The following is a 25,953-nucleotide window of genomic DNA, read 5'->3' on the forward strand; positions in this document are numbered from 1 at the left end:
CCTGGCCATGTCGGCTGGGAGCGCCTGGGCAGACATGGGCGCAGGGACTAAATTTTTGGTGACTTGACCAGGTCATTCTCTTTAGTCCTGCAGTCAGTCCTATTGAACCGTCTAATGGTGATCAGGCAGGCAATACGGATTGCTAGCAGTCGTATTGTACCATCTTCTGCCGGGCAGGCAAGAGATGACGATGGCTAGCAATCGTATTGTACCATCTTCTGCCGGGCAGGCAAGAGATGAGGATGGCTAGCAGTCATATTGCACCATCTTCTGCCAGGCAGGCAAGAGATGAGGATGGCTAGCAGTCGTACTGTACCATCTTCTGCCGAGCAGCCATGAGATGTGGATGGCTTGCAGTCCTTCTGCACCGTCTGCTGCCAGCCAAAGATGTAAAAGATAGATGCAGTGGATCAAAACAAGAAATAGACCAGATTTGTTTTGTACTCATTTGTCTCCTCCCCTGTCTAGGGGACTCATTCCTCTAGGTCACACTGCAGTCACTCACAGAGAAGGTGCAGCGAGGTAAATCTAGCCATGTATCAATCAGAGGCCAGGCTAACCTCCTTGTTCCAATAAGAACAATAACTTAGGTGCACCATTTCTTATTGGAACCCTCCGTGAAGTCCTGCCTGAACTACTCCTGGATGTAAAGCCACCCCCTTTGTTGATTTTAGCCCCCTGAAGCCAACCCTGTAAGCCGTGTCGTCAGTCGCCCCTCCCTCCGTCAGAGCAACGGCAGACAATCATTCCGCGCCTTTTTTCTGTGCGGACGCCATACCAAGGCAAGCATGGAGGCCGCTCAGCTCACTTTGGCAATTAGGAGCACATTAAACACCACACGCATTATCCAGCAGTATATGCAGCACCAGAACCTGGCAAAGCGCTACCGGGCGAGTAGGCGACGTCAGCGCGGTCACGTGAGTGATCAGGACATGGACACAGATTTCTCTGAAAGCATGGGCCCTGCCAATGCATGCATCATGGTGCTAATGGGGCAGGTTCATGCTGTGGAACGCCGATTCTGGGCTCGGGAAACAAGCACAGACTGGTGGGACCGCATAGTGTTGCAGGTCTGGGACGATTCCCAGTGGCTGCGAAACTTTCGCATGCGTAAGGGCACTTTCATGGAACTTTGTGACTTGCTTTCCCCTGCCCTGAAGCGCATGAATACCAAGATGAGAGCAGCCCTCACAGTTGAGAAGCGAGTGGCGATAGCCCTGTGGAAGCTTGCAACGCCAGACAGCTACCGGTCAGTGGGGAATCAGTTTGGAGTGGGCAAATCTACTGTTGGGGCTGCTGTGAGGCAAGTAGCCCACGCAATCAAAGATCTGCTGATATCAAGGATAGTGACCCTGGGAAATGTGCAGGTCATAGTGGATGGCTTTGCTGCAATGGGATTCCCTAACTGTGGTGGGGCCATAGACGGAACCCATATCCCTATCTTGACACCGGAGCACCAAGCCGGCAAGTACATAAACCGCAAGGGGTACTTTTCAATAGTGCTGCAAGCTCTGGTGGATCACAAGGGACGTTTCACCAACATCAACGTGGGATGGCCGGGAAAGGTACATGACGCTCGCATCTTCAGGAGCTCTGGTCTGTTTCAAAAGCTTCAAGAAGGGACTTTATTCCCAGACCAGAAAATAACTGTTGGTGATGTTGAAATGCCTATATGTATCCTTGGGGACCCAGCCTACCCCTTAATGCCATGGCTCATGAAGCCGTACACAGGGAGCCTGGACAGTAGTCAGGAGCTGTTCAACTACAGTCTGAGCAAGTGCAGAATGGTGGTAGAATGTGCATTTGGACGTTTAAAGGCGCGCTGGCGCAGTTTACTGACTCGCTTAGACCTCAGCGAAACCAATATTCCCACTGTTATTACTGCTTGCTGTGCGCTCCACAATATCTGTGAGAGTAAGGGGGAGATGTTTATGGCGGGGTGGGAGGTTGAGGCAAATCGCCTGGCTGCTGGTTACGCGCAGCCAGACACCAGGGCAGTTAGAAGAGCAGAGGAGGGCGCGGTACGCATCAGAGAGGCTTTGAAAACCAGTTTCACGACTGGCCAGGCTACGGTGTGAAAGTTCTGTTTGTTTCTCCTTGATGAAACCCCCCGCCCCTTGGTTCACTCTACTTCCCTGTAAGCTAACCACCCTCTCCTCCTCCCTTCGATCACTGCTTGCAGAGGCAATAAAGTCATTGTTGCTTCACATTCATGCATTCTTTATTCATTCATCACACAAATAGGGGGATGACTACCAAGGTAGCCCAGGAGGGGTGGTGGAGGAGGGAAGGAAAATGCCACACAGCACTTTAAAAGTTTACAACTTTAAAATTTTTTGAATGACAGCCTTCTTTTTTTTGGGCAATCCTCTGTGGTGGAGTGGCTGGTTGGCCGGAGGCCCCCCCATCGCGTTCTTGGGCGTCTGGGTATGGAGGCTATGGAACTTGGGGAGGAGGGCGGTTGGTTACACAGGGGCTGTAGTGGCAGTCTGTGCTCCAGCTGCCTTTGCTGCAGCTCAACCGTACACTGGAGCATACTGGTTTGGTCCTCCAGCAGCCTCAGCATTGAATCCTGCCTCCTCTCATCACGCTGCCGCCACATTCGAGCTTCAGCCCTCTCTTCAGCCCGCCACTTACTCTCTTCAGCCCGCCACCTCTCCTCCTGGTCATTTTGTGCTTTCCTGCAGTCTGACATTATTTGCCTCCACGCATTCGTCTGTGCTCTGTCAGTGTGGGAGGACAGCATGAGCTCGGAGAACATTTCATCTCGAGTGCGTTTTTTTTTCTTTCTAATCTTCACTAGCCTCTGGGAAGGAGAAGATCCTGTGATCATTGAAACACATGCAGCTGGTGGAGAAAAAAAAAGGGACAGCGGTATTTAAAAAGACACATTTTATAAAACACTGGCTACACTCTTCCAGGGTAAACCTTGCTGTTAACATTACATACATAGCACATGTGCTTTTGTTACAAGGTCGCATTTTGCCTCCCCCCACCGTGTGGCTACCCCCTCAACCCTCCCCCCTCCCTGTGGCTAACAGCGGGGAACATTTCTGTTCAGCCGCAGGCAAACAGCCCAGCAGGAATGGGCTCCTCTGAGTGTCCCCTGAAGAAAAGCACCCTATTTCAACCAGGTGACCATGGATTATATCTCACTCTCCTGAGGATAACACAGAGAGATAAAGAACGGATGTTGCTTGAACGCCAGCAAACATACACTGCAATGCTTTGTTGTACAATGATTCCCGAGTACGTGTTACTGGCCTGGAGTGGTAAAGTGTCCTACCATGAAGGACGCAATAAGTCTGCCCTCCCCAGAAACCTTTTGCAAAGGCTTTGGGAGTATATCCAGGAGAGCCGCGAATGCCAGGGCAAAGTAATCCTTTCACATGCTTGCTTTTAAACCATGTATAGTATTTTAAAAGGTACACTCACCGGAGGTCCCTTCTCCGCCTGCTGGGTCCAGGAGGCAGCCTTGGGTGGGTTCAGGGGGTACTGGCTCCAGGTCCAGGGTGAGAAACAGTTCCTGGCTGTCGGGAAAACCGGTTTCTCCGCTTGCTTGCTGTGAGCTATCTACAACTTCGTCATCATCATCATCTTCTTCGTCCCCAAAACCTGCTTCCGTATTGCCTCCATCTCCATTGAAGGAGTCAAACAACACGGCTGGGGTAGTAGTGGCTGAACCCCCTAAAATGGCATGCAGCTCATCATAGAAGCGGCATGTTTGGGGCTCTGACCCGGAGCGGCCGTTCGCCTCTCTGGTTTTCTGGTAGGCTTGCCTCAGCTCCTTCAGTTTCACGCGGCACTGCTTCAGGTCCCTGTTATGGCCTCTGTCCTTCATGCCCTGGGAGATTTTGACAAAGGTTTTGGCATTTCGAAAACTGGAACGGAGTTCTGATAGCACGGATTCCTCTCCCCATACAGCGATCAGATCCCGTACCTCCCGTTCGGTCCATGCTGGAGCTCTTTTGCGATTCTGAGACTCCATCATGGTCACCTCTGCTGATGAGCTCTGCATGGTCACCTGCAGCTTGCCACGCTGGCCAAACAGGAAATGAGATTCAAAAGTTCGCGGTTCTTTTCCTGTCTACCTGGCCAGTGCATCTGAGTTGAGAGTGCTGTCCAGAGCGGTCAAAATGGAGCACTCTGGGATAGCTCCCGGAGGCCAATACCGTCGAATTGTGTCCACAGTACCCCAAATTCGACCCGGCAAGGCCGATTTAAGTGCTAATCCACTTGTCAGGGGTGGAGTAAGGAAATCGATTTTAAGAGCCCTTTAAGTCGAAATAAAGGGCTTCATCGTGTGGACGGGTGCAGGTTTACATCGATTTAATGCTGCTAAATTCGACCTAAAGTCCTAGTGTAGACCAGGGCTTAGAGACTAACCAATTTATTTGAGCATAAGCTTTTGTGAGCTACAGCTCACTTCATCGGATGCATACTGTGGAAAGTATAAAAGATCTTTTTATACACACAAAGCATGAAAAAATGGGTGTTTACCACTATAAAAGGTTTTCTCTCCCCCCACCCCACTCTCCTGCTGGTAATAGCTTATCTAAAGTGATCACTCTCCTTACATCCAATCCTACTTAATTCAGCTCCTCTTTTCTGATCTAACCTACTGAGGGACACTACAAAGTTCAAAATGCTGCCGCGGGGGCCAGTGCTCCTGGTAATCCACCTCGACGAGGGGATTAACTCCGAGCACTGGGAGCCAAGCCTGTCTACACTAGCGCTTTAAAGTGCTCAAACTTGCTGCACTCAGGTGTGTGTGTGTATGATTTTTCACACCCCTAAGCCAGCAAGTTAGAGCGCTTTAACTTGCCATTGTAGATAATCCCTGAGATTTAATTCAGTGAAACATTTTACATATATCCCCTCAGAAACAAAGAATCCCTTATCACTGTATCTGAATGTATAGAGCAATGGTTCTCAAAGCCGGTCCGCTGCTTGTTCAGGGAAAGCCAGCACACCCATTGGCCTGCAGCGGCAAACCACGGCCAGTGGGGGCTGCAATCGGCTGAACCTCCGGATGCGGCAGGTAAACAAACCGGTCCGGCGCGCCAGAGGCTTTCCCTGAACAAGCGGCGGACCGGCTTTGAGAACCACTGGTATAGAGTCTCCGAGCAGTTTCCCAAGTTGTCTGATCTGCTGGGATTCCCTGAATTCTGTGAAATTTTAATTCTAATTTTTTCTTTTCATTTTTAGAGCAGATGTTTATTCTGTTGGATCATTTGACTTCCACTCTGACTGAATTTCTGGCCTATTGTCAAAACTTTGTTTTGAGTCAATCCACCAATGGGGATTGCATTTTTGTAACTGTTATTTTGCCTCTCAGTCTAGCCCTTAGTGTTTTTCCGTATGCCATTGTGTACAACTCGATTCTTAAATATTCAATAAAGGCAGTATACTATCTCCTATAATGTCTTTCTCCCTGGAAAAAAATCTATTGTAATTTTTGCAGAAAATTAGAACTGCTATCGTGGGTCAGACCAATAGTCCGCCTAATCTAGTATCCTGTCTTGTGACAGTGGCCAATGTCAGGTGCTTCTAAGGGAATGATCAGACCAGGTAATGACACATTGAACCATCCCATTGTCCACTCCCAGCATCTGGCAGTCAAAGGACGGTTTAGGGACATGCAGAGCATGGGCCTTCATCCCTTGATTATCTTGGCTAATAGCCAATGTACTTATCCTGAGGGACTGATCTAATTCTTTGTTCAACCCATTCATAGTTTTGCCTTTCAGAATATAATGAACACACATCTACAACTCCAAGATACCTTTACAACCACAAGAATTCTAAAATCATGAGTTATACACCCTCGAGTCAAGAAATTTTAATAAATAAATCTTTTATTTATGTGTCTCTTTGTTCCTGAGCCTGTAGGGTGCAGTAAGGCCAGTTCCAATGCCTTGACCCTAAACACCTGAATGATTCTTAGTCTACCCTCATACTCCCAAACATTTAATATACCTAAGGCCATATCTACACTTTAAGTGTGGTTTAACTCAAGTTATGTCAGCACAGAGTCACTACGGTTACTATGTCATTTGTGTGCATGCCTCCTGGACTCCTTGTCTCAGCAGTCAGGGTACTCACCAGAAGCACTTGTATAGATTCAGAGTGAGGTGCACCACGAATAGATATCCTACTGTCCACCCACTGTATTTTGGGACGCTTTGGTTTGGCAGTGTATGCTGGGTACTAAACAGGTCCGATTGGGGTGGTTGTGGCCATGGGATCCAACTTCTTATAATGCATTGTTAACCATCCACTAATTTTATTTGTATCCCATACATAAACGTATACATAATGTTTACACCTTTTTTTCTAAACCCACTAACCTGCCTGGCCCTCCTCACTGTCTGCCATCTCACACAGAATCATGGAGCTTGCATGGCTCTGCACTACTGTCATGAGCATTTGCATCCAAAGGTGCATGCTCCTTTACTATTTGCAGATCAGCAAACATACATGCACTTAGGATGGAAGAATCCAATGCACCGCTACAGACTAGGGACCGAATGGCTAGGCAGCAGTTCTGCAGAAAAGGACCTAGGGGTGACAGTGGATGAGAAGCTGGATATGAGTCAACAGTGTGCCCTTGTTGCCAAGAAGGCCAATGGCATTTTGGGATGTATAAGTAGGGGCATAGCGAGCAGATCGAGGGACGTGATCGTTCCCCTCTATTCGACACTGGTGAGGCCTCATCTGGAGTACTGTGTCCAGTTTTGGGCCCCACACTACAAGAAGGATGTGGATAAATTGGAGAGAGTCCAGCGAAGGGCAACAAAAATGATTAGGGGTCTAGAGCACATGACTTATGAAGAGAGGCTGAGGGAGCTGGGATTGTTTAGTCTGCAGAAGAGAAGAATGAGGGGGGATTTGATAGCTGCTTTCAACTACCTGAAAGGGGGTTCCAAAGAGGATGGCTCTAGACTGTTCTCAATGGTAGCAGATGACAGAACGAGGAGTAATGGTCTCAAGTTGCAATGGGGGAGGTTTAGATTGGATATTAGGAAAAACTTTTTCACTAAGAGGGTGGTGAAACACTGGAATGCGTTACCTAGGGAGGTGGTAGAATCTCCTTCCTTAGAGGTTTTTAAGGTCAGGCTTGACAAAGCCCTGGCTGGGATGATTTAACTGGGAATTGGTCCTGCTTCGAGCAGGGGGTTGGACTAGATGACCTTCTGGGGTCCCTTCCAACCCTGATATTCTATGATTCTATGATTCTATGTGGGGTGTGACATTATACTCTACATTCTTTATGAAAATATGCTTTTGATACAGATACGACATAGCTAATATATACTTTATGCAAGGTGGCTGATGTGGGATAGCTTCATCACATTGCAGTGTTACAGGTAGCACATCCCTATAGTTTGCAGTTTTGTGTGTGTGTGAAAATGCTATCTGTAGGACTGTGCTACCTGCAGGTGCAACAGGTCCAACTTTGCTTAAAAAAGGCCATCTGATGTAGCTAATTCCTACAAATAGCAGTCTCGCATACCAGCAGTGTCAGAAACTGCTGTCTGTAGGAATTAACTTCATCATGTTGCAGTGTTACAGGTAGCACATCCCTATACTTTGCAGTTTCATACATGGGGGGGGGGGGAAGTGGTGGTTGGTGTGTGTGAATGCTATCTGTAGGACCATGCTACCTGCAGCAGTGACAGGTCCTACTTTGCTAAAAAAGGTATTTCAAGCAGTCTCACATGTAAAACCAACCTGATAGCTTTCTTTAACAGTGTAACAAGCCTACAAGCGGTAGATGTGGCATATCTTGCCTTTAGTAAGGCCTTTGATACTGTCTCCCATCACCTTCTCATAAACAAACTATGGAAATGAAACCTAGATGGAACTAAAATAAAATGGGCATAAGGAGTTGGGCTCTCCAGGGGTCAGTTCTGGATAGTTTCTATTCAAAATCTTAATGATTGAGATAATGGCATAGAAGGTACACTTATAAAGTTTGTGAAAATTTAAGGTCTAGACAACATGACCTATGAGGGAAGACTGAAACATTATAACAGTTTTCAAGTATGTACAAATAAAGTAGCATCTTTTTACAAAAGCTGTTTCTTACAATCTACACGTATCCCTCACGGCTACAGGGAGCACGTTTCTACACATAGCAATTTCACATACACGACAGTGCAAGACACGGCCATCGACAGGCATTTGCGACATTGGGTAGCAGTTTAATACAACAGCAGTTTCTTACAATCCACACGGTTCGAGAAGCGCTACCGGTTGCACATTACCACGCGGAGCGGTATCCTGCACTGCACCTGCCAGGGAGCGCCGTGGCCTCTCGGCTGAACTGCTCACCTCAGCCCGCGCCCGCGCGGCTCAACGGCCCCTGCTCTGCTGCCACCCCGCCCAGCAGCCTACCGCTGAGGCGCGCTCCCCGCTCGCGGTCCCTGTGCCTCTCCGATCCCCCCCCGCTGCGGCTCCATCCCTGCCGCAGCAACCGCCTCCCTGCCCCGCGCGCCCTTGGCCCGTTCAGAGCCTCGCCCATGTCCCCGCCCACTCCCTCTGCTCAGGTCTGATCTCACGCTCCAGTCTTTCACAGCCCCGCCCTCTGATGTCTCCCTCCCCTCAGGACTCTCGCGAGATTATGTTAAAGCGGCCGGCCTCCGCGCCCCCTCTCCGGCTCTTTCCCTCTAGGAGGGTGAGCGAGTGCGGCGCGGCGGCGGCGGCCGGGTCGGCCGCGGTGCTCTATGGGATAGTGGTGGATAGAGGCTCTCCTCGGTTCGGAGCGCTAGGGCCAGCCAGGAGCGGGGCATGAAGATGGCGGACGCCAAACAGAAGCGGAACGAGCAGCTGAAGCGCTGGCTCGGCTCCGAGACCGACCTGGAGCCGCCCGTGGTCAAGCGCAAAAAGACCAAGGTGAAGTTCGATGACGGCGCCGTCTTCCTGGCTGCCTGCTCCAGCGGGGACACAGACGAGGTGCTGCGGCTGCTGGAGCGGGGCGCCGACATCAACTACGCCAATGTGGACGGGCTCACCGCACTGCACCAGGTCCGTGCGGGGCCTGGCTCGGCCTGGGCGGGGGGGAACTGGGGCTGGGCCTGGCCACGCTGGGGCGGGAGGGGCTCGGTGGTCGGGGCCCGGTTGGGGGCGTGGGGAGGTGCTGCCAAGCCTGGCTCCAGCTCTCCGCAGCGGGGGTCTGTCCCGAGCCGATGGATCGGCCCTACGGAGGCTGCTCTTCCTCGTTTTCCCTAGTCTCTGGGATCGGCCCTACTCCACTGTCTGGGGTGGCGGCTAAACGTTTTCCTTCTCTGACTGGGGTGATCCGGGGCCCTCTCTGCCTTCCTTCCCCCGGGGACGGTGTCGGTGGGACCCCCCTGGCTATGGATAGCATGGAGGGTGTCGCTGAGAAAGCGGGGTCCGCCGGGGCCCTGCCCGCTGCTTGTCCAGGGAGGAGAGATGGCGCCCCGGAGTCGGGGGAGGTGAAGGGCAGATCCCGGAAAGGGGGTGGTGTTGGCAGGTAGGGATGGTGGGGATGAGAAACAGGGTCACTCCCATGTTTGCTGTTATCGGGATAGAGTTCCTGCCCCCCCGACCCCTCCAATTTTTCTGCACTTTAGGGGATTAAATCTGCTTTTTGTGAAGGCAGATCATTTATTTTTCTCTGGTTTCTAGGGGGAACTAGTGTTTTGTTCTTAATATAGAAACGTTTGTCAATAGGAGACAGGTTTCTTTCTTTATTGATGGTTTCTGCCGCAGTGTGAAAGCCCTACTCTTAGGTTAGCAGTGTTTTTACAGGATATTTTTCCTGCGGTGGGAGGTTGTAAGAAGGGATTGCTTTGTCCATGGTTTTTGAACTGAGATCTAACTTTCCATTCCATTCCCCCCACCCTTAATGAAAGTGGCCGTGAAGTTTCCTCAAAATGGATGCTTTGTGCATGTTAAAGTTTTATAGCAATCTGATTGGAATCTGAAAATGTTAGCCAAATAAGGAAAGGCAGTGGCAATCCAGAGATAATGTGGGTTTGCCTGAATAGTTTTCGTTTCTGCAACAGACCAAAAACCATAGCAGCATATTAAATTCACTAAACTAAATTCAGAAAAGCAAGAATAATGTCTTTGATAGATTAATGTTTTGTTTTGAAAATTGTACCTCAGTAGTTCCAGAAAGACTTAGTAATTATGAGCTCTAGTTGGATCAGGTAAAAACATCTTTCCAAAATAGCGCAGTGAGGGAATTCAGAGCAGTGTTGTGACTGTGTTCTCTTTCTAAACAGAAACTGGTGACTTTAGTATGTGGTAAACCTCTTGATAGTGAAATAAGTATGAGGAATGCCCCATTATTTATTGTAATAGCTAACAATAAATGGATTGCTAAGAACTGGATTTTATGCTTTTAACTCTTACTGTAATGTAAGGTGTATATAATAGCTTTACTGTTTCCTGTACAAAAGTTGTCACCTGCCCTTTCATTGTATTATTAGCCTTGATAGAATTGGTAATATTGTTATTAGAATATTGGTAATATTGGTTATATTGTTAATATAGAAACAAGTTCTTTCAGGTCCAGAATGTATAGAACTTTTAATGGTGGGAACAAAAGAAGTGTTGTTTTTTATAGTTATTGGCAGAACAACAAATTAAGACTAAGGTTTCCGTTTTTTGGCCACTCTGAGAAGCCTTTTTAAAAAGCAGGTGAGGAGGAGTCTCTTTGACAACTTTATGATATTGTAGTGCAACATTTTTAGCATTTATTAATGTCATCCTTGCCTCCGTGCTGTCAGACTTTCACCCCTCCTTAATTTGCAAGCTGACCGCAGATAGTGGGAGATCAAGATAGCTGCAAGTTTTTGGTTTTTTGCTTAAACTTCTGTTGGAGTAGTTGATACTCTAGTGTTACTACTATGGGATAACTAAAAATGGCTTTGGGAGGCTTCTGTCGACAAACATCTAGTTGAAAAGCAAATTGGGAGATTTAACTGTGAATTGATTGTATATTCTCCCAACCCCCTCAGGGAATGTATTGGTTGCAGTGTCCCTTTAATTGACACACAGTCTTTAGCGTAGCCAAACTTCTTTGTTGTTCATGCATTTGAGACAAAATAGAAAATGCTGCACATCTTATTTATCATAGATGGGTCTACTCTAAATGAGAGCTGTTTTGGTATGAAGTAAGGCCATATGTACCATAGGGAAACTTCTCCAAAGTTTAGCACTTTGCTAATGCCATTGTGACTTCACCAGTGTCGGTAAGGTTGAAAGCCCTATTATAGACAGGGTTTTCCATGGTTACCATCATTTTTAAGCACTATATCAATCAATTTAGACCTGCTCATCCATGTGAAACAAGAATACCTGCATGATATCTAAAATAAAGTGATTTATCCCCATTTTTGGACCGCTTTCTTCCCCCGGTTCTCATCCATTTATTCCACATCACCTGTGTTCTCCTATCTTGAGTGGCCCACCATGAGTTAGGTTTTAGTGCACTAGAGCAGGAGCATAAACTACATTTTTGTAATATTTTCATGTAGATACAAGGCAGTATAGGAAAAAGGGGTAAGCAGTACTTTCCTTCAAAGCGTTGGTGGCAGTTCCTCAACACATTCAGCCATGAACACATGGGGTAGCTTCAGTTTCAGGGTATATCTACACTGCAGCTGGAGGTGTAATTTCCAGCTCAGGTGTATGCATGCTAGGTTTGATCAAACTATTGAGCTAAAAATAACAGTGTAACTGTACAGCGCAAGCTAGCTGCCTGAGAACAATCCTGTTGGAGTCTCTAGGTAAGTACTTGGGCAGGTAGATTGCTGCTGCCATGGTGGCTAACCTGCTTCTTATAGCATACTAGCTGGATCAAAGTTAATGCATATGTGTCTACCCATAGAACTCCAACTTCAGCATAGACATAGCCTCAGTTTCCACTGTGGCAACAAGTTGTGCTACCAGCCAAACCACTGTGCCATTCATTAGGCAATCTGTTCCAATATTAAGGCTCAAAAGCTAGTTGGGTGGAGTAATAAAATTTGTAGGATGAACTAGGCAGGGTTTTTGTCCCTCTTCCTGTATAACAAAACAAATTCTTACTGTGCTTCTTATTCAATATGCATTCTAAAGGCCAATGTGTACTGCAGACATTTATTTCTGAGATGGAAAGTCTAAGTGCTTCTCTTCCCCCATACTGCCTACACATTTTAATTCTACAGTGATTTGACACTAATTGCTGATTTCATTTTATATTTTGCTGCGCAGAAGTAGGCATGGTGCATGTTAAGTGCACTTCTTTTTTAAAGGGATGCAACATATTAAACTACGTTTTGTCACATTTACCACCTATATTCCAAGTAGTATTTAAGCTTCCTATTTGCAAATCGGTGCAGAAAAATATTTTTGTTTTGTAATCTAGGTTAGAATAGATTATCATAATGGTCCCTTCTGGTTTTAACATCTTTGAATTTGAATCTTATTTTGTGCCTTTGACAGGGTTGTGCATAGTTGGTTTCCATGTTTTTTGGGTTGGGGCTTCCTAATCCAAAATGTTCCATTAACTCAATGGAAGTTGTAAAAGACAGAGTCTCTGAATAATGCATTTTTTCTGTATAACTGTCATGTGCATAGATGTAACGCTGGGATTGTAGGGGTTAACTCTTTTCTTGTGATGTGTCCTTCCAGGTAATTCAGCAGGGATTTAAGAGAAGAATAGAATCAGGAGGCGAAATGTGATGTCATGTAATGCTTACTAGCATTTAATCTCTGGGGAGGGGAAGAAATTGCCTGTGCATGGCTGGTCTATAAGAGCCTCCACGTTGTCACTTATTTTAAAAAAAAAATTAGAAATTCTTAGTACAAGCTAACTCTGAGAACAGATTTACTGACATGAGCAACATACAAACATGGCTTTTGTTTATGTTGGGTATATGAGTCTTCTTGTGCACTGGGTTTTATGGAATGATTATTGTAAAAAGAGACTGTCAAATTATTTTAAAACTTGTTGACCAGCAGATCTAAATTGCATAGTATGTATATTCACATCATGAAGTGAAGACTTCAGTTTTGTAGTTCTTATTAGTGGTGGGGTTTTTAAATCTATAATACGCTCTTCTATAGGCTCATCCCTAAGATACTGGCGTGCTTTGTGAAGTCATTTGTCTTCCTACACCTGAGAACTATGGGGAAATATTGACACAATTTTGCCGCATAACTGGTGATCAAGCTGATGTGGGAATATAACACTAGCTATTTGAATTGAACCCTTGATATTTATTGTGCAGATTGACTTTATTGCCTTACTATCTCTTAAACTCTTCTTCCTAACAAAATCTGCTGTGTAGTCTGAAGAAGAGTTCTGTGTAGCTCGAAAGCTTGTACGGTATCTCTCGCCAACAGAAGTGGGTCCAATAAAGGTGTTACCTCACCCACTCTGTAGCTAAAACATAGTTTTCATGTGGGGTGTGGGGGAACTGATTTTAAGAATATCTTAATGCTGTTGTCTTGGTGTTGTACAGCACTGGCTCAGCAGTGGCTAACAACACTATAACCACAGATCATTCATTATAGAACTGTACAGTGATCTGGTTTTGGCTGACAAAGGGCAAACTTGGAGATGACAGTACATGCCACGTATGCAAGTTATTGTTATCTTAATATTTACTAATCGCAGAGGTAGTTGCTTTGAGTTTACTTTGAAATAAGTTAACTGCCTCCCTTTTCTTTCAAAGAGATGCAGTTATTGCTTATTTATGGCAAATGTATATACTTGATCACTCATGCTGACATGGGCTTTAGCACTGGTTGTCATTAAATATCTTGGGTAATAGCCTTATCCCCTTCTAGAGCCCTTACACCTGGTTAAAGGGCTGGAGTGGTGTAAAAGGATGGTTAAAAACCAGTGATTGAGCTGTAGATGGAGCCCACTGGCATAAAAACAAGGAAAGACAGCTGTAAGGCTGTCTTCTGAGGACCCCCTTGTAAGCCCTGGGATAGGAAGTTACCAGGGCAAGGGGACACAACATATAGCATGGCAGCCCGGTAGCCAGGGGTAGATTGCTGTAATCTAAGCTCCTATGGCCATCTACAGTACGATAGGAGCTGCAGAGCAATTTAGGATCAAGATGATGCAAAAATGGCTCAAAGCCACCTTAGCACCCAACCCCCACTCCCTGAGCTGCGACTTCAGTGGTTGGTCTTACTGGAGGACAGAGTCTTGCCCCATTTGCAGAAACGAATTAGTTTTACATTAGATATAAAAATTTGCACAAAAATCTTGAAATCCATACATCAGAATTTGTACTTGGTTTACTGTGAAACTGATACCTTCCATCTCATTGCATGGGGGGGAAATCATTCTTGTTTCTGATAACACTGTATGCTTAGAGGTAAGGATTTAAAAAAATCCTTTATTGGTCATTGTTCTGCTTTTTTCCTTTTTGCATGTGTCTCAGTGTGGACAACAGAAGTGGGGAAATCAGTTTCACTTCTAGGTTCTTAATGTTGCACTGTCTGACTTCAGATGTTTGTTTTAAAAAATTACTATAACTTAAAGAAATCAGTGGAAACACTTCTGCTGGCCATAGATTCTGTAAAACGTGTTCATTTCCAGGAAATGAGAATTGAATAGCGTAATACTTCAGTGTGACTAAGCTAATAATTATTTTAAGGTAACTCTTAATTTCCTGATTTCTGTGCTTAATTTTGCAACCTTAATATTGCATTAATAAAGGCCTGTCTAATTTCCGTCCTCTCTAAAGAAATAGTGGTGGTGGAGGAAGAGAGAAAGTATATGAAGTGTTGGGCACATCATGTGCCCCTTCATACTACGTGATAACTTAGGGCATCTTTAGTACTTAGCCTACATATAAGAAAAATAGTATTTTCTACTAAGCATGTGACTGCATACAAATTTTTGTAGAGTGCAATAATTGTAAATGTTATACCTCTCCAAACTTGGCTTAACAGCCTTGTGCATACTGAGGATTAACTATATGCCAAGTTTGAATCCAACCTCTCTTTTTTGAGTTGTATGTAAAGGCATCACATTGTCCCTACTTAGTGTCCTCTTTTAAATGCACAAATATAATAACTGAACTGAATTCTAACATATAGGCTGAGAGGAAGCTTGGGGAAACTCCCATCTTAAAAATTACTGGTAATGACATGAGTAGAAACATCTCAAACTTATTTATAGTATCTGTAATGTAGCATTTGAAGAATATGTTTATAAGATAGTCACATAGGTTTCATAACAAATTCAAAATATTGGCAATAACTACAGCCAATATAATTTTATTTTGTAAAATAAGTTACTGTTTAATGACCATGTCTTCTAGTTGTAAACTTTACCCTGGAATTAAATATTCTTGAGTCAGTACACTGATGCATTTACAGACTTCAATGGCACAATGAAATGTTTCAGAGTAACAGCCGTATTAGTCGGTATTTGCAAAAAGAAAAGGAGTACTTGTGGCACCTTAGAGACTAACCAATTTATTTGAGCATGAGCTTTCGTGAGCTACAGCTCACTTAATCTCTAAGGTGCCACAAGTACTCCTTTTCTTTTTACAATGAAATGTGTAGATTAAATGCCATGCGTGTTCTGACATATGGTACGCTTAATTTTTTTAAAATGTTTTTCTTTTGTAACCTACTTTTGTGTAGTAAAAGGAACGTTACATAAACCACTCATAACAATAGGTTGTTTGGGAACCACTGCATGTGAACAGATTCAGGTTGAGGAAGTTAATTGCTGATCTAGGCAGATGTCTGTGCTACAGCTGCAGTACTGCAGTTAAACTGCTGTACTGTAGACCAGTGGTTCTCAACCTGTGGCCCGTGGGCCACTTACGGCCTAATCAGCACATGGCTGCAGACCACGTGGCGTCCTCAGAGCAATACACGTAGTGTGTATATATAGTATGGATGCGGCTCACATAACACTTGGGATCTGCGTATGTGGCCAACAGTGGTAAATAGGTTGAGAACTACTGGTATAGACACTTGCTACACTGAGAGAAGGGTTTTTTCCCATCACTCCAGTAAATCCATACCCTTGAGGCAGGAGCTAAGTCAATGGAAGAATTCTTCTGTCAAACTAGCTATGTCTACAATGGGGGTTAGGTCACCCTAACTATGTTCCACAGGGTGTGAAATTTTTCATAGCCCTGAGCAGTGTACCTAGGTTGACCTAATTTTTAGGTGGTGGAGTAGACTAAGCCTAGGTGTCACTGTAACTTTTGAACGTAACTTGTAACTATTTCACTTCTGTTTACTGAAATGGTATAATTCAGATAGTATTGTGAGCTGCAGGGTGGGGCAGGTCCTTGGATAATTGCTATTGGAACCATGACTTCAATAGATCATCCTTAAGATGAGTATCTGTGCCCATGTCTTCTGTGTACACACTATGGGCATAACTGGAAATAATACAAGCTTTAGAATGGTTAGTTTTGTGTTGTTTTGGTGACCTTATAATGTCTATTCCAGTTAATACGAGATGCTTACTGATATAAGTAATTTGAGGACTACAAAAGAGAGCACAACATGACATTCAGTAATATTTACCTGATTATATTTTATTGTTCTGACCAAATCCTTCAAAGGATGAATTACAAAAGAGCAAGCACTTGCCCCTTAATTGTCTCTTGTTCAGTTTAATTTCCCTTCTGAGATGAAAACTAAGATTTTAGCCATTAAGTACATCACAATTAAGTATTCACCACTTGGCATGCATTGAGTAGTGCAAAATTTCATACTGCATGTAAAAGTCGTATTCTTATTAGTTTTCTTTGTTGATCTAATTGGAATAGAGCTGCAAGTCTGTATGGCTAGCTGTGAGCAGTGCATGTTCAGATGCTATCAGATGGGTGGAGACATTCCAAGCTGTCATGCTTGCTGTGTGCATTCCTGAAATGAGTCAATGGAAACCTTGGCATAGGAGTGGAGGCATTCCTCAGCTGTCACCTTTCTAGTAGTCTGTTAAAGTGCATTGTGATATGTCAGTAAGGAAAAGATTATCATGTATTTACAACAAACAAAATGTTCAGTCATGCATTGTCTCTGGAGTTTTAAACCTAGATTTTAAATCAGAGATAGTAAGTTTTGTCAAACTGCCACCTACGAAAGTGGTGTGTTAATGGATTTTGAGGCATCACTAACTACTGTACAAAACAGTTCATCTTGTCTTCCACTTTAAATTTACTGATGGAGAGTTTTAGAAATGTTTTCAAATATGAGTGGTGGCATTCGTTTCTCCATTACTGTCATACACCTTCTTAGAGCGTATTAGGAATATAAGGCTAATGGGGGGCATTTAAAATAATAAAATAAATGTAATTGATCTTTGATAAATACAGGGATTTTAATAAATAGGCTGAGGCACTACAGACAAAATAATCACACAAAGGCCCAGTTTGGCATTGCACCTGCTTATGGTGACTCTGGATTTTCTCCACAAGAGGGCTAGGTATTGCTTTTGACATTTAATCACTAATAAGAACTGTGCAGCTCTATTTGTTGTCAAACAAAAACCTGTCACTCTTAATCAAAATTGGCTGGTTGCAAATTATTTTATACTAATACTTACATTTGTAACATGTAGAATGTTCTAGGTAGTGCTTTCCAAATTCATAAGAGGAGACCATCTAAAAACACAAGCTTACCATAGGGGCAAACATGAAGGGTAGAGGGAAGGAATGCAGCATTCAAGCAAACTAATTAATTTGGCACATGACTTTTTTTATAAAAATGTCCATGCATAAACATAGCAACTCTTTGTATCCCCTGTTCACTATTATATTTTTTCTGTAAAATATCATCTCATCTTTCTCCCCAAGACTACCCTAAGTAAAAATAAAAATAAAAATTTCTAGCTTCCCTCTAGCTAGGACCTATCTCATGAGTCACTGCAGATGGGGGAGCACTGCCAGTTAACAGCTAAATAATGTGCACAAAATTCTAGTAGTGTGGCTCTGCAAGATCTTGATTTATGGGAGAGGGGGGTCATGGTAGGAGCCCTTGAGGCCAACCTGTCAGCCACCCTCCCTTATTGTGTGGAATGGTTCTAATTTCTGGGTTTTGTGTTATGAAGTTCTAGACTTGTATACAATACAAAGTCTTTTTTGTTGTCGTCCCCTCCTCTCTCTCTCGCCCCCCCCTCCCCCAATTTAGCTAGGCTACTGTAGCTTTGTTTCTTTTGATTGCCAGTTCACCATTCCTTTGCTTGATAGTGTGAACCAGGATGGATAAAGATGTGTTTTTTTTTTTAAAAAGTGGTTTTAGTTTTGTTTTATGTTGCTAGTTCTTCCCACCTGATAGTTTTGAATTACTGTGTCATGTACTTGTTTTGTTAGTAGAACTTCAAATTTTGTTCTGAGTTTCACTCTGATAATGCACATCTGTGCTGAGAGACTAGCTCAGAGCCTGTGAGAACAAAAGCTTGAACATAAAATTGATGGGCATATATTCCATTCTGTATTTGCAAGCAGCACCACCTTCTGATAAATTATTAATGGAGACTTTTTAAAGTGGCTTATATGGGACTCTATTTATAAAGAATTAAAGGAGGCTGCTATAATTAATGCAAATCAGCGTGGGTTTACGGAAAATGGATCCTGTCAAACTAACTTTATTTTTTAGTGAGATTACAGGATTGATAATGGTAATAGTGTTGCTGTAGTGTACTTAGACTTCTATAAGGTGTTTGACTTATTACCAGATAACATTTTCGATTAAAGAACTAGAACAATATAAAATTGATACGGTATGTTATATGGATTAAAACTGATAGGTCTCAGAATATAATTATAAATGGGGAATCATCATTGATTGGGTATGTTTCTAGTGGGGTCCTGCAGGGTTTGGTTCTTAGCCCTATGCTATTTAACATTTTTATTAATGACCTGCAAGAAAACATAAAATCATCACTGAAAGTTTGCAGAAGACCCATAAGATAGGGGAATGGTAAATAGTGAAGAGGATAGGTCAGTGATTAAGAGCGATCTGGATCGCTTGGCAAGCTGGGCTCAAGAAAATAATACGCATTTTAATACACCTAAATGCATATACGTCTAGGAGTAATATTTCCAGGATGGTGGACACGATCCTGAGAAGTGGTGACTCTGAAAAAGATTTGGGAATCATGATGCTAAACGTGAGCTCCCAGCACAACGCTGTGGCCAGAAGGGTTAACGTGACCCTTGGATGCATAAACAGTGGAGTCTTGAGTAAAATAGAGAGGTTATTTTATCACTGTATTTGGCACTGCTGTTGGAAGATTGTGTCCAGTTCTGATGTCCACAATTGAAGAAGCACATCAATAAATTGGAGAGGGATAGTTCAGAGAAGAGCTACAAGAATGATTAAAAGAATGGAAAATGTGCCTCATAGAGGTAGATCCAAGAAGCTCAAGCTATTTAGCTTAACAAAGAAGTTTAAAGGGGTAATTTGATCAGTCTATAAGGAGCTGCTTGGGGGAACAAATATTTTATAATGGGCTCTTCAGCGTAGTAGACAAAGCCATAACATGATCAAAGGACTGGAAGTTCAAGCTAGGTAAATTCAGACTGGAAATAAGGTGTACATTTTTAAGAGTAATTTATCATTGGAACAATTTACCAATTTAATCGTGGTGGATTCTTTATCTTTAGACACTTTAAAAGCAAGACTGGATGTTTTTCTAAAAGATCGGTTCTGGGAATTATTTTGAGGGAAATTCTATGGCCTGTGTTGTACAGAAGGTCAGACTAGATCACAATTTTCCCTTCTGACCCTGGAGTTTGTGAACCTGTTGAATTTCTGAAAAGCTTCACGAAAGCTTATGCTCAAATAAATTTGTTAGTCTCTAAGGTGCCACAAGTATTCCTTTTCTTTTTGCAGATACAGACTAACACAGCTGCTACTCTGAAACCTGAAAGAAAGCTGAAATTCTTTGACTAGACTATATTTCTCCATCAGTTTGTAGTTTTCATGGGCCTTGTGCGTCTAAGTCTTGTAGTTTTTTAAAATCATACCCACAGGTGCTTAAAATGTAGACTTAGGATCCTTGTTTTGAAAACCTTGGCCTATGTATTTACAAAAAATAAGTTTGTGATAATTTTGTCAATGTATCGAAAGTCTAAACTTTCAGTCTTGTTTTGAGATGAGATTTTTATGCCACGGAAGTTTTAATAAATACAACTTTACAATGTTGTAAACATGCATATGCTTAGCTTTACTCACATGAGTAGCCACTGAAATCAGACTATTCTATTATTATGAACTACTTTACATAACTGCGTTAGTGTTTCCAGGACCAAGACCTTAACTTTATGTATCTTGTCTTTAGCATTTTTGTAAAATTTGAGACCTTACCAGAAGGGTCAGTTAAAAATTCTCAGCATTTAATTAAACTTTAAGTTTACATTAACACATTTTCAAATGAGTGTTACTAATCTACAGTTGACTTTAAATGTAAATTGCTTTGGTCTAAAAATCACTCTGTACTGGTGCTTTATGACTTGATGGTGCCTAACTTTCATAAAAAGCTCAGCTGAGGATAAATGTCCTGTGCCATCCTGTCTTGTGCCATCCTCCTCTTGGGTTTTAGTCCAGGTAAAGAGTGAAGTTTGTAATTGTATTAATTTTGGCTAGAGGCCTCCCCAGTCAGTATCAGATGGAATTAAAAACATAAGTTATATAAAACTGCAAATTATTAGAAATTTTACATTCTCACTTTGTCTAACCTGTGAAACTTGTTGTGCACTTTATTATAAGGGCCCTAAGTGATTAAAGCTACTTTGAATAGAGTGTGTAATTTGTCTCCAGCTCCATGGAAAACAGTTTAACGCTTTCTATTTTCTTGGCTCTCAAGAATAGCATAGGAGAGAGGGTGTGCTGCACTAATACTGTGGCTGTCAGTGAGTTTCTGTATGCAGTCTCCTTATTAGTGTGGACAAGGGGTGTTTAATACTGATACCGGCATGTCACTTTATATACTGGAGACCTAACTTACATATTATTTTTATTTGACTGCAGGAAGTTAGAGTAAGATATTCTTACTGTTGTTTTGGTAACTTGGCTAAGATGTAGGAGGCCTAGTATTACTATTTAGTTTCTACCGTTAGTTTGGGAAGAGACATTTAATTAATGTCTTAAAAAAGACGTGCTGTGTGACCATTTTCTCTCTACCACTAACCCTCCAATACTTAATTTCACTTAGTATATGAAATAAAACAGCAAATAATTGCTCCTTTTTTGCTATTTGTAGCATGCCATGTCATCCTCACCCCCAGTCTATTTCAAACTTTAGCACCTTTCTCAACTATGTGAACAATTCTGAAGTCCTGGTTTATGCACAAACAAGATCTAGCATTTAGCACTGAAGATTAAAAACAACCTCTTTGGACAAAAGCAGTTTTTTAAAAAAAAAACTCACTAGAACTGAACATATTTGAATCTTTATTAGGGTTGTCAACCTTCCCAGGTTGGCCAGGAGTCTCCCGGAATCAGCCTCAATCTCTCGGTGACTATTAAAAACAATCGGGGAGATTTTTAATAGGGCAAAGTCTGGTCAGCGGCACAGCAGGGCTAAGGCAGGCTCCCTACCTGCTCTGACTCTGCAGGGTTCCCGGAAGTGACTGGCATGTCCCTCTGACTCCTAGACATAGGGACGGCCAGGTGGCCTGTGCGCGCTGCCCCTGCCCCGAACGCTGACTCTGCAGCTCCAAATGGCCAGAAACCGTGGCCAGTGGGAGCTGTGGGGGTGGTGCTTGCAGGCAGGGGCAGCGCTCAGAGCCGCCTGGCTGCCCCTGAGCCTAGGAACCGGACATGCTGGTTGCTTCCGGGAGCCGCCCTAGGTAAGCGCTGCCCGGCCGGAGCCTGAACCCCTCGCCTCCTCCTGAACGCCCTCGAGCACCCAGACTCCCTCCCAGAGCCCGCATCCCGGACCTCCTCCTGCACAACTCCCTGCCCCAGACCCAGCCTGGAGCCCCCTCCCACAATCCGAACCTCTCCATCCTAGCCCAGAGCCTGCCTCCCCTCCCTCACCTCCACCCCCGTCCCAGTCTGGTGAAAGTGAGTGAGGGTGTAGAAGAGCGAGCGATGGAGTGAGCGGGGGCATGGCCTTGGAGAAGGGGTGGGGCCTCATGGGCTCGGATGGGGCAAGGGTGTTTGGGTTTGTGTGATTAAACAGTTGGTCAATCCTAATTACTGGTACCTCCTAGCTGGAGGCCAGTACAAAAAATAGGCCAGGATGAATCTTGCTGTTAACCCCTATATGTCCCTCTGCTTGCTGGGTAATTGGAACACTGGACTCCTCACCAGAAAAGTTAATTTTGACCGTGCTGTGGTATTTCAAAATATTTTGGTCTTGTAAGTGTTTAAAATGAAACACTTTCTCTGGCTGCAGTGTGGGGTGGGTGATAATCTTACAAATACTCCCCATATTTCTATTAGTGTATAGTACTGTGCAATAAATACTTAACTTTTAACTTACTAGACTAGCTAGTGGGGGGAGGAGGTGGAAGGGGGGCAAATTTAGGTAAGAGGGAGCTTCAGTTGGGGTCCAGAAGCAGTGCCTTTCTGAGAAGCCTAGTCCTTGACAACTCCGAGCTTGCTTGTAAATAAAGTTGCAGGGTACTGTAGTCAATGGCTCTTGCATGGGCTCTCAATTCTTTATATTATCCTCTTGCCAGTATGTCTTAAATGTCAAATTATATTTCCCCAATAACTGTTGCAAAGAAGGAGCTTTCTGTCTCTTTGCTGCTTGGAACCTTTTTTGGAGTATGCTTATTCCATGAATGACTCTAGTGATTGTCTTTGCTTATAGCTTTTTGTAACAGTATCATGAAACTAACAATTCTTGACTATTTCTCTGCTACACGGAGTTCTGAATGACTAGTTTTACGACATCTTAATTTCAAGATGCTGCTGTTGGAGAATACCATTTGATGCAGCAGAACCATTGGACCTGCTTGCTGACTCAAAGATAACACAGCATTGGTTTGTATTCAGTTAATTTAGAAGATTAAGTAGAGGGACTAGAAAACTAGCCAATCTAAAGGTGCTTAAATTCTGCAGAAATAAATAGCTTTGGGCTCTCACAATTTGTCAGCTGACTCAGGCTCCTCAGGTTGCGGGGCTGTTCCATTGCTGTGTAGGCTTCTGAGCTCAGGTTGGAGCCTGGGCTCTAGGACCCTGTGAGGTGAGAGGGTCACAGAGCCATCTGTATAGCAATGAAACATCCATGCAGCTCGAGCCCTGTGAGCCCAAGTCTGCTAGCATGGGCCAGCCGTGGATGTCAACCTGCTGTGAAGACAGTCTTAGGTACTCCCAATTCTCCTCATCCTCCTTCCCTGCACGTATTCCAGAATAGTAGTATCTACGTGCCAAATAGAACTTTTTGTTCTCTGGTTTCCCCAGCTCTTCAGCTGCAGAGGAGAAATAGTTTTACCTTTCTTGACTGGGTGGTGGTGGGGGGGATTGCATGTGAGTCAGTGAGAAGTGACCAAGTTCCTCTTTGTTTTTCCCCTTTTCACCATCCCTTTCTTTCATCATCCAGCCCTCCACCCATGATCTAGCTTTACTACTGTTGCTCAGAATTTTTCTAGTAGGCCTATACTGCTGCTACTCATAGCTTTTTCTTTTGCAGTAAATGAGTAATTTGGTCTGCGTGTTTCATTATTTCCCCCAGAGACCACACCTACTGTAAAGATACAGATACAATTCTTTCTCAGCACTCTGAGCAGCAAAAGTGAAACTTCCCACGACTTCTGCCCGTGCATCTTAGAGCTGTGAAACTAACGAGAATCTTTAAATTACTCTGCTGTTCTTCCGAAAGGGAGGTAACTGTTTTCAAACTGAGATCATAATTTCCTGCAGTGCAATTGTAATTATCTTCTAATAAGGTGAGTTACAAACAGTGACGTCTAGATTTGTGGCTAAACTGCAGTACTTGGCGTGAGAGAATCTGGGCTCTATTCCTCCTTCTGTAGATGTTACGTTAACTCTGCTTGTTCCCTGTCTCTTAATGGTGAAAACACTTGCATGAAAGGTTTTCATGTATTTGCAGTAGAAGTTTGGCCTTAATTCATAAATGTGTGGAAGTCACTGTTTCTGTAATACCCTTAAGAGTTAAAAATGAAAGCCTTTTTAAAAGAAGAAAAACTCTTTTAATTAGCCAAGTTTATGAATAAATTTCAGACACTTGAGCTTGAGGTGTCACAAACTGTAATTATAATAATAAAAATTATTATTATGGCAGGGTAACCCAGGAATGGATCCTTAAATACAAGTCTTATAAAATCATTAAAATACTATCCTACATGCAGTTTGCCCACCTTTTTTTAAATGAGGGGAAATATGGACTACCAGTGAAACCCTGGCTCCCGGGAAGTCTGAAATCAACGGAAGTCTTGTCTGTTGACTTTAAGGGAGTCAGGGTTTCACTCTAAATCTTACCCCTCAAATTACTCTGGGTGAGTAAAACATTGCAAGGCCGAAGTACATCCTACAACGTTGTTCTTGATTTCTGAAATTGGACTTTTTATTTGAATAGCTTGAAAAGTCCTTACTTAAACAATAACATCTTCAAACTTTCAGCAAAGACTTGATTTCTAAAGCCCCATTAAATGAGTCTAAACTTTTACTGCACACTTTTGCCCCTGACCCCTTAAAGGGCAAAATTGTAAATTGTGCTAACGTAGTAATCCTCCACCTTGTGTTTCAGAGGTTCAGGGGAAAAAGATGCCTTATTGGCCTGCAAGTCAGATGTATTCTCTTCTCCTGCCTTTTCATTAGAGTGTCAAAAGGTTTCAACTGGCTGAATGGGAGCGTGGCTGATCTTTCAAATATCCACTGGATGATATCTTAACGCTGATTTTAAGCATCATTTGCAGCAGTCAATTTTGTGGAAGCACAGCACACTTTTCAGTCAGGACTGCATGCAGTAATAGCTTCTAGCAGAACAGTCCTATGAAATCTTTACTATTACGACCAAAAAAACCCCCAGCAAGAATCTTGTGAAGATATGTATAGTTTCTATTTCTTTAGAAAAATCTGCAACTTCAAACAACTTTACTAACCTGTACTAAAAAGTCAGTTTAGTTTGGAAGGACAAGCTCTAATCTACTCCATGCATCAACAAAATGGCCATCAGAGTTCTGATCACTGAAGATTTGCTAATGAAGAGAACAAGAATGCATTTTGTCTTTTGAGATAAGTTGATTGTTTGGTTTGGCAGCTAGTTTTCAAGTCCAAACAGTCTTTATGCAAAAGTGATATCTACATCACTGAGTAAATATGGAACATTAAGATAGCACTCCTCCTCGTGATACATCAGCCTACATCCATCCTATATCCAGATCTATATTTTTATTACTCATTAGTAAGGCTATGTTTATGTCACGGAGGTCATGGAAGTCACGGAATCTGTGACTTCTAGAGACCTCCGGGATATTCTCTGCTTCAGCCCCAGTGGCCGCGGGACTCTGGAGCTGGCAGCCAGCAGGGCCCTGGCGGGGTTCCAGCCACAGGCAACAGCCTCAGATGGAGGGGCTCCTTGAGCGAGCAGCTGGGGAAATATGGTCATCCTGCAGCTCCCAGCTACCACGGTGGCAGGTGAAACCATGGAGCTGCCGCAGCAAAAGTCAGACAGGTCACGGCTTCCTTCAGTTTTTGTTTATTGCCCATGACCTGCCCATGACTTTTACTAAAAATAGCCATGACAAAATCTTAGCCTTACTCATTGGCCAGTTATCTCCCCCCCCCTCCCCCCCCTGCTTTCTCAGAGCCTCCCAGTTTCTACCCAGGATTATGGACTTTCTTTCTAGGGGAGAATACAATCCAGCTGTAGCCATTTGGTCACATGGAAACCTGTTGTTACAGCAGGCTGCTGTATTCTCCAGCTTCAGATTTTCCTGCTTCACAGCAGGGCAGGAATGGTAGCAGTACTGATATAATACCTAGGTGCATGTAGAATTTTATGTCCTCATTTTCTGTACTGAA

At 43.6% G+C, this 25,953-nt stretch overlaps 2 protein-coding genes across 5 annotated transcripts in view; one reads left to right on the forward strand and one right to left on the reverse strand.

Moving 5' to 3' along the window:
* Nucleotides 1–2,066: 2,066 nt before the first annotated feature.
* LOC141986647 (uncharacterized) lies at nt 2,067–4,355 on the reverse strand. Its single transcript, XM_074951376.1, has 2 exons — nt 3,436–4,355; nt 2,067–2,847 (listed from the first exon to the last, which is right to left on the reverse strand). Exons 1-2 carry the CDS (start codon nt 4,016–4,018, stop codon nt 2,327–2,329), a joined length of 1,104 nt encoding a protein of 367 aa, XP_074807477.1. The 5' UTR covers nt 4,019–4,355; the 3' UTR covers nt 2,067–2,326.
* Nucleotides 4,356–8,719: 4,364 nt separating this feature from the next.
* PPP1R12A (protein phosphatase 1 regulatory subunit 12A) overlaps nt 8,720–25,953 on the forward strand; it is a 206,193-nt gene continuing 188,959 nt past the window's right edge. For 2 of the 4 annotated variants that reach the window (XM_074941978.1, XM_074941979.1), the window contains exon 1: nt 8,720–9,030. In XM_074941978.1, coding sequence (XP_074798079.1) covers nt 8,794–9,030 — 237 coding nt within the window. In that variant the 5' untranslated portion in view covers nt 8,720–8,793. The remainder of the gene's footprint in view (nt 9,031–25,953) is intronic. The other 2 variants (XM_074941976.1, XM_074941977.1) reach the window with 2 other exon arrangements.

Source organism: Natator depressus, chromosome 1 (genome assembly GCF_965152275.1).
Source record: "Natator depressus isolate rNatDep1 chromosome 1, rNatDep2.hap1, whole genome shotgun sequence".
In the NCBI taxonomy this organism is placed as follows: domain Eukaryota; kingdom Metazoa; phylum Chordata; order Testudines; family Cheloniidae; genus Natator; species Natator depressus.

Excerpts from the sequence above, each read along its gene's own strand:
- LOC141986647 (XM_074951376.1), bottom strand. The coding sequence starts at position 4,018 with ATGCAGAGCTCATCAGCAGAGGTGACCATGATGGAGTCTCAGAATCGC. Across the intron at positions 2,848-3,435 it reads AGGCGGAGAAGGGACCTCCG|CTGCATGTGTTTCAATGATC; the intron begins GTGAGTGTACCT and ends TTTCTCCACCAG.